The sequence below is a fragment of the Mesoplodon mirus genome (assembly GCF_964341445.2).
Source record: "Mesoplodon mirus genome assembly, chromosome: 2".
Lineage (NCBI taxonomy): Eukaryota > Metazoa > Chordata > Mammalia > Artiodactyla > Ziphiidae > Mesoplodon > Mesoplodon mirus.
In genome coordinates this window covers 58,189,078-58,199,665 of record NC_138977.1, presented here as the reverse complement: position 1 = coordinate 58,199,665, position 10,588 = coordinate 58,189,078, and the positions used below count along the sequence as shown (strand labels likewise).

The 10,588-nt window shown below is 49.0% G+C and overlaps 1 protein-coding gene across 1 annotated transcript in view; it reads right to left on the bottom strand.

Annotated features, from left to right (window-relative positions):
• MACROH2A2 (macroH2A.2 histone) overlaps positions 1-10,588 on the bottom strand; it is a 54,454-nt gene that overhangs the window by 1,999 nt on the left and 41,867 nt on the right. The window contains exons 7-8 of the mRNA XM_082639672.1: positions 8,091-8,180; positions 788-962 (exon numbers count right to left, since the gene is read on the bottom strand). Coding sequence (XP_082495798.1) covers positions 788-962; positions 8,091-8,180 — 265 coding nt within the window. The remainder of the gene's footprint in view (positions 1-787; positions 963-8,090; positions 8,181-10,588) is intronic.

The following is a 10,588-nucleotide window of genomic DNA, read 5'->3' as shown; positions in this document are numbered from 1 at the left end:
ACGTGAGGACAGACAGCCTCATTATTTACCTGAAATACTGCTCCCATGCCCAGTCGGGGTCTGTGGCAATTAGAGCAATCATTTCTCCTAAAAGCAAGCCCTTGCTGAGAGCTTTCACTTCTCCAGCCTCAGCCTCGGGGCTCTCCCAGCCCTAGAGCAGCACCGGAATCCCCTGGGGATTCTGCGATCGGCATCCTAACCCCATGGGCTCTCTGCTGCTGGTCTGTGGACTACACCTGGAGGAGCAAGTGCCTTTGAGCCTGGTGTTTCGGATCCAGTGCTCTAGATTGGAATAGCTGGTGGGAACGTGGGCTTTCAACACGGCAGGCTCTCAAAAGAGAACTCTGCCTCCTGCTCCTCCCAGAACGGCTTTCTCCCTGCATTTTTTTTGGCGGTACGCAGGCCTCTCACTGTTGTGGCCTCTCCTGTTACGGAGCACAGGCTCCAGACGCGCAGGCTCAGCGGCCATGGCTCACGGGCCCAGCCGCTCCGCAGCATGTGGGATCTTCCTGGACCGGGGCACGAACCCGTGTCCCCTGCATCAGCAGGCGGACTCTCAACCACTGTGCCACCAGGGAAGCCCTCTCCCTGCATTTTGAAGGATGGAAACTGTGTCTCTTGCTCTATTGCCTGGTCAGCGTGCTTGGCTGCGCTGGCAGCCCTTGATCACGTCCTCTGGGATGGCCAGACTGGATGTGACCAAGTGGGGGAGCAGCTGGTCCCCAGCGAGAAGGCTGGACAAGCGGACCCAGCACCCTTGCCAACCCCCTGGAGGAGAACATCTTACCTGCCGCTGGGGAAGGGCGGGAATGCCACCGACTTCAGCTTCTTGTCCTCTGCTGCCGACAGGCAGTTTTTGATGGTCTCTTCAAGCTGTTCTTCACATTTGTCGGATCCCCACTGAGGGATGTGACAGTGGATGACGAATTTGGCTGCAAGTCCGCTGGACTGGCTGACGGCGGCTGGGACACGAGAGAAATGCCTCAGGTTATTTCCTACATCTTCACCTTAAGCCAGGGGGTTAGGCTGAATCACCTGTGTCCCTCTTAGGAGAGTAGGAGCTGTATCAGAGTTGCTTTTGACAGTTGGCACAAGCTTTGGGTAAACACACTGAAAGCTGATGTGACAGCATGTCACAGACTCTCACATGGTCTGCCTTCTGGCCACAGGTTAGGTGACTCCTAATCAAAGGTACACAGTGGACTCGTCTCTGATCCCTGGAAATTGTGAATGTTTCCTTACATGGCAAAAGGGTCTTTGTGATTAAGTGAAGGATTGTGAGATGAGAAGTTTACCCTGGACTATCCAGTTGAGCCCTAAGTGTAATCACACAGGTCCTAATAAGAGGGAGGCAGGGAAGTCAAAGGTAGGAGAAGGCGCTGTGATGAAGGAACGGGTTGGAGTGATGCGTCCAGGAGCCAAGGAATGCAGGAGCCTAGAAGCCGGAACAGGCAAGGGACGGCTGCTCTGAGAACGAACCAGCCCTGCCAGCACCTTGATTTTGGCTTCTTAAGACTCATTGTGGGGAATTCCCTAGCAGTCCGGTGGTTAGGACTGCGCCAAGGACGTGGGTTCAATCCCTGGTTGGGGAACTAAGGTCCTGCAAGCTGCGCAGCGTGGCCAAAACAAACAGGCAAGAAAACTGCCTAAAAAAATAAAGGTTATAAAAAAAAAAAGACTCATTGCGGACTTCTGACTCCAGAACGCTAACACAATACACTTGTGGTGTTTGTTGCTACCAAGTTTGTGCTAATTTGTTAGAGCAGCGATTGGAAACCAATGCAACGGCTTTTTAAAAATGGACAAGCCCTCCCCTCTTGCCCCGTCTGAGATCCTGACTTGGTAGGTCTGATGCAGGTCTTGCGCTTGGTGATTTGAGGACCCTGCATAAATTTAGAACCCATCTACTGGGTTGTACACATCCTCAGACAGGGATTGTCCTTTCGATCATCTCTACATACCTGAGGAGCCTACAGGGAGCAAGTGTTCACAGCGGGTTGTGAAATTGGATTATGCCTGCCTTGTCTCATAATTTCAGTTCATACTCCCTACTTTTATTTTTCACCCCCCCCAAACCTATTTCCCATCAGTGACAGAGCTGATGACGAGGAACACCAGGTAAGTCCCTGTGGCCGTTGATCCCTGGAGAAGGGGCTGGGCCTGATCCACTGGCCACTCTGACCCCACATGCTGCTTGCCCCTAAGCTGCCCACCTTGTGGAGCTGGGGCTCTGTGCCACTCAAGGAGCCGGGTGTAGCAAAGGTCCCCAACCCTCCCGCAGTGGCCAGGCTCTGGGAGCCTGGGGGAGTTCGGGCAGGCTGTGGCTGCTACGGGCTGTGTTTGTAACAAATGTGTGTGTGTCTGTTTTAGGGCAGTGTGTGGGGTTGGTTTGAAAGACTTATTTGAAATATATGATGGCCACCCAGCATGTGAGCCGTGTTTCCTAGTGACGCCCACAGTGCTGGAGAGGCTGTGACTGCACATGCCAGGGCTGGTGGAGACAAATGCAAGGAGCGTCCCCTGCCTGTCAGCTACGGCTGTGAATGCCTCGCCTCCCCAGTGCCCAGCTGGTGACAACCATCTGATTAGTGAATGAGTGGGTGAAGGAATCAGTCAATATAAATACTGAGGAGGCAGTGGGCATGACTGGTTGACTCTACGACCTTGTACATTTGTACACCAGAAACGGAACGTCCCTGTCAGCCTTGTAGTCCAAGGGAACCCAGTACCCTGGGGATGGGCCCTTCCTGCTTGGGGCAAATTCCCTGAGGCCCTTACTGCTCTCATGTGCTGGAGAGACTCCAGCTCTTTACACACCGGGTAATGATCATGTTACCAGCTGGATGGTGTATATATATATATATATTTTTTAATATTTATTTGTTTATTTGGCTGTGCCAGGTCTTAGTTGCAGCACATAGGATCTAGTTCCCTGACCAGGGATCGAACCCAGACCCCATGCATTGGGAGCGTGGAGTCCTACCCATTGGACCACCAGGGAAGCCCTTGAATGGTATTCTTTTTAATGTTAAAGTCATTTTATTATTTTTTTAATAAATTTATTTATTTTATTTTTGGCTGCATTGGGTCTTCGTTGCTGCGCGTGGGCTTTCTCTAGTTGCGGCGAGCAGGGGCTACTCTTCCTTGCTGTGCACAGGCTTCTCATTGCAGTAGCTTCTCTTGTTGCGGAGCACGGGCTCTAGGTGCACGGGCTTCAGGAGTTGTGGCATGCGGGCTCAGTAGCTGTGGCTCACGGGCTCTAGAGGGCAGGCTCAGTAGTTGTGGCGCACGGGCTTAGTTGCTTCGTGGCATGTGGGATCTTCCTGGACCATGGCTTGAACCCATGTCCCCTGCATTGGCAGGCGGATTCTTAACCACTGCGCCACCAGGGAAGCCCTAAAGTCATTTTAAATAAGAGGAATATACCACTAACGGCAATGTTAAGTCAAACATTTAATCAGGAAAAAAATGGCACGCCTTCTCATCCTTCTGACACCCGCTATTTACACTAGTTTTTTTTTTTTTTTTTTTTTGCGGTACACGGGCCTCTCACCGTTGTGGCCTCTCCCGCTGCGGAGCGCAGGCTCCGGACGCGCAGGCTCAGTGGCCATGGCTCACGGGCCCAGCCGCTCCGTGGCACGCGGGATCCTCCCGGACCGGGGCATGAACCCGCATCCCCTGCATCGGCAGGCGGACTCTCAACCACTGCGCCACCGGGGAAGCCCTACACTAGATTTTGAAGGTAGTCCATGATAGCACATCAGCCTAAAACAAAGTATTTCCATGGCAACTGGAAATGGAAACCTTAGCTTGTAGTTGTAACAATTTATAGTGTTCTTTACAGGTGCCAAGGTCAAGGTCAAGTGATCTCAGGGCTTGGGACACTGATATTTGGTAGAAGCATCTGCTAATACTCTTTATGTGATGTGATGTCACCTGGTGAAGACCATGCTCTGAGGATGGCAGTGCAGCTGCAAAGGGCCTCCAGAACCTTTCCTCAGGCGAGCCCACCTTCTCAGGGTCACCGCAGCGAAGGGGACTGCAGGGTGGCTCCTTGTCTGGCTGGGAAGCTGCTGCAGCTAATCCCTGGTCTCCATGACACTGTGCTTTTCCTCCTGTCTCAGGCTCCTGCAGCAGCCCCTCTTCTCCCTGCCCGCCCAGGCCTGGTGCTCTTCTCTCTGCTGCCCGAGGTGCTTGGCCCTGGCTTTTAAACAGCCATCTGCAAACCATTTTCGTCCTCAGTTTTCACCAACTGCTTACCAGTGACATTGCTGGTGCCCCAGGTCCAACATGTGCCCAACAAAATCATCCTTCACTCCCGAAGCCTGATTCCCCTTTCTCCATCTCTGTCGCCGGCACCACCTGTCGGTTTCCTCTGACTTGTCTCATTCCAGGCCCATCTGCTTCATTTCTACCGCCACCTCCCACCCCTGTCCCATCCACCTTCCTGGCTGGAATCAGGGTGCATTTTACAATGGCTGTGGGCTTGGATTGAGATGAGTTCTTCCAGAGGGAAGTTGTATTTACTTCTATGTCACCTGGGGACCCTACCATACCCAGGTCATGTCCCACTAACTTTCCTGATTGAGGTTTTTGGGCCGCAGTGGATTCGGCTGCAAATCCACAGGAGTACCAGCTTGTGGTTCAAGTTCCCTAGTGAGGTTTTTTGTCCCCCTCGGTCCACCCAATGCCAAGGTCAAGACAGGTACTTGGGGCTTCCCTGGTGGCACAGTGGTTAAGAATCCATCTGCCAATGCAGGGGACATGGGTTCGAGCCCTGGTCCAGGAAGATCCCACATGCCGCGGAGCAACTAAGCCCGTGCGTCACAGCTACTGAGCCTGCGCTCTAGAACACGCGAGCCACAACTACTGAAGCCCGCGTGCCTAGAGCCCATGCTCTGCAACAAGAGAAGCACTGCAATGAGAAGCCTGCGCACAGCAAGGAAGAGTAGCCCCTGCTTTCCGCAACTAGAGAAAGCCTGCGCCCAGCAATGAAGACCTAACACAGCTAAAAATAAATAAATAAATTTATTTAAAAAAAAGAAAAGTACTTGCTGCCCTTTCTGCATGGTAGTTCATGTCTTGCTAGCTCTTAAACTGAATGTGTTCTGGCTTTGTGTGGGGTCTCCTACTGGACACTCCATCTTGGAAATTTATTCTTTCTTACAATAAGGGCATATCTTACAACTGATGGTGTTTTGAAGCTAAATGAAATATGGTGTTAGACCCTGATGAACTGTCTCCCATTTTCCAGATTCACCCTCACCAATCCCTTCTTCCCAGGGAGCTACCACTGTTTGGTCCCAGGGCCATGGATACTTAGACCTGACAGATATGCCCCGATTTCTTAGCTCATGCTTGTTTCCTGCAGCCCTCTCCTTCCTTCTGGATTCACTTCTGTTTTCCCAGTGAGGCCTCTGTGGTCCTTTCAGCAAGAGTCTGAGGGCTTCTGACTCTCAATTTTTGCATGTCTGTAATTCTGCATCTTTCACCCTCCCTGTTGAATAATAACAGAGTAATACATGGACTTCTTAGTTGACAGTTTTTCCCCTCAGTGCTTTGAAGATACTTCTTTTCTGTCTCCAAGCATGCGTCGTTACTGATGAGAAGTCGGCTGTCAGGAGAACCATTTTTACAGACACTCTGCCTTTCGTTGGGTTGCTTTTCAGGTTTCTCCTGATTTTTCAACTTTAGAGATGTCACCACAATGGGCCAGGTTTTGTTTGTTTTTTTTTTTTTGGTTTTATTTTTGGCTTAGCCACACTGCATGGCTTTCAGGATCTTGCTCAGGGATTGAGCTTGAGCCCTCGGCAGTGAAAGCATGGAGTCCTAACCACTGGATTGCCAGGGAATTCCTGATGGGCCAGGTTTTGGATTTATTTTGATTTAATATACTCAGTGTTTTCAACCTGAGGACTCGTGGGTTTCATTCCGGAAAATTCTCAGCCATGATCTTTTTTTTTTTTTAAATTGAGGGATAGTTGATTTACAACATATTAGTTTCTGGTGTGCAACATAGTGCTTCAAAATTTTTATAGATTATACTTCATTTAAAGTTATTATAAAATATTGGCTGTATTCCCTGTGTTGTACAATATATCCTTGTAGCTTATTTATTTTACTCATAGTAGTTTATATCTCTTCATCTTTTCACATACTGCCTCTCTACCTCCTATTTTCTGCTTCTGGAACTGTTTAGAAGCGCGTTGGAGGCTCTCACTCTATGTAGAGAAGCTATTTTTCTCTCCTTCCCACCCCATCAGGCAGTTTGCAAGACCCCCGCAGTTAGGATCCTGTCTTACAAGGATGATTCAGGGCTCGGTCTCGTGGTCATATAGGGGAGGCAGTAGATCCAGACACTGAGCCAGTGGGCCACGTGGCCCTGGGCCTGGGTGAGGGGCTCTCTGCTCCCTTCTGCTACTCTAGAAAACAGATCTAACACGAGCCATAGCCCTGGGTGGCGGTCAGAGCCTTGGCTTCCTGTAAGAGCTTGGGAGTTGCATCCAGCCCTTGCTTTGAGCAGCGAGCTTGGCTCTGGTCCCCTCCAAGCGTGAGGTGACTCTGGTCCCATCAGCAGGTAAGAGTTGACCTCCTGATGGCTCTGCATGTTACCAGACCTAGAGCCCAGCCCGCGGCTTCCACGTCCCCCTGCTGCTGCTGCCTGCAGCTCTTCTCTGTCCACATGGATGTTTATTTATTTATTTATTTTGCCACGCCATGCGGCACGTGGGATTTTAGTTCCCTGACCAGGGACCGAACCTGTGCCCCCTGCATTGGGAGTGCAGAATCTTAACCACTGGACCGCCAGGGAAGTCCTGGATATTTATTTTATATTTCAGTGTGGCTCTGTCTTAAAATTTTAAAAAGGAAATTCTATCTATCATCGTATGGGGAGTGGTATGTGCAGACTGTAAAGTGTGGACTCATGTTCTTTCTTGACCGGAAGCCCCATTACTTTTCTAGCTATCAAATCTGATCATCACAGTCCCCGGCTCCTACTCTCATCTGTATAGGGTTAAATCCAGACCCTTAGCACAGCCCAAGGGCAAGGCTTATCTCTGGCTGCTATTCCTCTCTTTCTCCCTGCTGCTCCTGACTGAGCCTTCTCACACACAGGTCTTATATCCTCCCTGGCGCCTCCCCAAATCCCCCAAGCAGAGAGCATGTCTCCCTCTCTGTGCCTCACTTGTGTGTCTGTCTCTCCTCCTCGACTGTCCAGTGCTTGAGGGCAGGAGTGGGTTTTATTTGTCTTTGGAGCCCCAGCACCAGGATAGCACTTGGCACTGACTAGATGGTCCCTGGAGGTGGGCGGGGACATGGAACTGAAGTTGGGCCTACCTGTCAAAAAGTTACCCAATATTCTTGAAAATAAGTGTTCAAACAAAAACCTGTGCACAAATGTTCAGAGCAGCTCTATTCACAGTAGCCAAAGGTGGAAGCAACCCAAGTGATGAATGGATAAACAAATGGAATAGTATTCAGTTGTAGAAAGGAATGAAGTGCTGATACATGGTACAACATGGATGAACCTTGAAAACATTTTAAGTGAAAGAAGCCAGACACAGAAGATCACATATTATACAATTCCACTTACATGAAATATCCAGAAGAGGCAAATCCATCAAAAGAGAAGGCAGACTGGTGGTTGCCAGGGGTTGGGGGAGGGACGATGTGACTACTTGATGGGTGTGGGGTTTCCACAGAAGGTGATAAAAAGTTCTGAGACTAGATAGTGTTGATTGAGGAAAAGCACTGAGTGTACTTAATGCCACCACATTGTACAATGTTTAAAGGTTACAATGGTAAATTTTGTCATGTGTATTTTCCACACACAAAGTTACCCAATCGCTCTGGACCATTTTGGGGTGAGCTGGGATGCAAATTGGCTTGAACTATCCAGACACTTTATAGTCCCCAGAGTGTAAGAAATGATCTAAGCAGGCCTGCTCAAATTATCTGAGAGATGCTAAAATAGCTTCCTGATTGGTTATGGCCTCTTTTGCTCTGCAAACTGAATGTGCTGAAGCATGTCATGCTGGAAGGGAAGGTGGTGAGGCTGTGCAGAGAACATGGCCTGATTCCACACTTACCTTCAGCTACTTCCAAAGGGCCCTGGGACTTGCGAAGCTCCTTTACTGTTTCCAAGAACTCTTTCCCCCCAGCCTTTTCCAAGGCCTTACCTGTGAAGGAAACAATGGAAATCCATTGTGGTTGCTCTTTTCAGTCAATAATTACACTGACAGAGTTTTACTAGGTCTTAAAAAAATTGCTTAGAAAGTAAGAATCAAACTTTGCAATTGAAATCCTGTTTGCCAGTGGTCACTGGTGACAGGGGTCCCTGGGCTTCTGTCCAGTGGGACTTAGATTTTAGCAAACTCTTTTTTTTTTTTTTTTAAGAATTATTTAAGGGCCTCCCTGGTGGCGCAGTGGTTGAGAGTCCGCCTGCCGATGCAGGGGATACGGGTTCGTGCCCCGGTCTGGGAGGATCCCATATGCCGCGGAGCGGCTGGGCCCGTGAGCCATGGCCGCTGAGCCTGCGCATCCGGAGCCTGTGCTCCGCAACGGGAGAGGCCACAACAGTGAGAGGCCCGCGTACGGAAAAAAAAAAAAAAAAAAAAAAAGAATTATTTAATATTTTATTTTATTTAATATTGCTTCTAATGTATCATAGGAGTTACTTCCCCAAAATGTTAATCACAGCTGGATTGAAAGAGTATTTGGGAAACGTGGCAATGTTGTTTCTGTAAGTATATCACATTATAAGTCATCTACTGGAGATCCGAAGGGGTTTGCTTTTGTGGAATGTGAAACAAAGCACAAGCAGCAAAAGTTATTAAGGCAGGTCCAGGACCTTTTGTCAGAACAGGGGAGAGGAAAAGAAGTAGCTCTGAAGATAAAGAATGTCTCACTCCCAAATCAGAGATTTTTAAAATGACTCAAGGAGGGGGAGTCAAGATGGTGGTTAGGGAAGATGCGGAGTTAGCATCTCCCCACAGCTAGCACACCTGCCGGCCACTGGTGGCGGACTCTGACGCCCAAGGAGACGGGAGGAACCCCAAAGTGAACCAGTAGGATGCAGGGGGACTAAGGGGGAGGAGAAGTGGAAACCAGACAGGATCGGCGCCCCTGAGGCCAGGGAGATCAGGAGAGGCAGGCGGGAGGGACTCTCTGGGAAGAGCTGGAGAGGAGCAGAGGGTGATTGCCTGGCCCATTCGGGCCAGGGAGCCTGCTGAGCTCCCAAGCCGGCTCCCCCACTCACAAAGCCCCATCCAGGCTGCGTGGGTCCTGGGGGCATAGGAGGGAGGCCGGGGAGATCAGGAGAGGCAGGTGGGAGGGGCCCTCCCAGACCTCAAGAGCAGGAGAGGAGAGGAGGGCTTTGCCCCACCCACTCGAGCCCAGGAATCCTGCTGGGCTCCCAGGTGAGGTCCTCCAGCCTCTGAGACCAGGGGTGGGGTGCACGCTTGGGCCCCTTCCGTTCCTTGAGCCTAAGCCCCACCCTCCACAGACCCCAGGGCCTTTTCCAGCCCTGTGGGTCCTAAGCATAGGCCCCGCCCACCACTCAAATCTTGCTTAGGCCCCGCCCTCCACAGCAAATCAATAAAATTAGAAATGAAAAAGGAGAAATCACAACTGACACTGCAGAAATACAAAGGATTATAAGAGACTACTGCAAACAACTAGATGCCAATAAAATGGACAACCATGAAGAAATGGATAAATTCTTGGAAAGGTACAATTTTCCAAGACTGAACCAGGAAGAATTAGAAAATATAAGCAGACCTATCACAAGTAACGAAATTGAAACCGTAATTAAAAATCTTCCAACAAACAAAAGTCCAGGACCAGATGGCTTCACAAGCGAATTCTATCAAACATTTAGAGAAGAGTTAATACTGATCCTTCTCACACTCTACCAAAAAATTGCAGAGGGAGAAACACTCCCAACTTCATTCTATGAAGCCACAATCACCCTGATACCAAAACCAGAAAAAGATATCACAAAAAACGAAAATTATAGACCAATATCACTGATGAACATAGATGCAAAAATCCTGAACAAAATACTAGCAAACAGAATCCAACAGCACATTAAAAGGATCATACACCATTATCAAATACGATTTATCCCAGGGATGCAAGGATTCTTCAATATACGCAAGTCAATCAATTTGATACACCACAATAACAGATTAAGGAATAAAAACCATATGATCATCTCAATAGATGCAGGAAAAGCTTTTGACAAAATTCAACAGCCATTTATGATAAAAACTTTCCAGAAAATGGGCATAGAGGGAACCTAACTCAACGTGTAAATGTATATGACAAACCCAACAGCAAGCATCATACTCAAGGGTGAAAAACTGAAAGCTTTTCCACTAAGATCAGGAACAAGACAAGGATGTCCACTCTTGGCACTCTTATTCAACGCAGTCTGGAAGTCCTAGCCACAGCAATCAGAGAAGAAAAAGAAATAAAAGGAATACAAGTTGGAAAAGAAGAAGTAAAACTGTCACTGTTTGCCGATGACATGACACTATATATAGAAAATCCTAAAGATGACACCAGAAAACTACTAGACTAATCA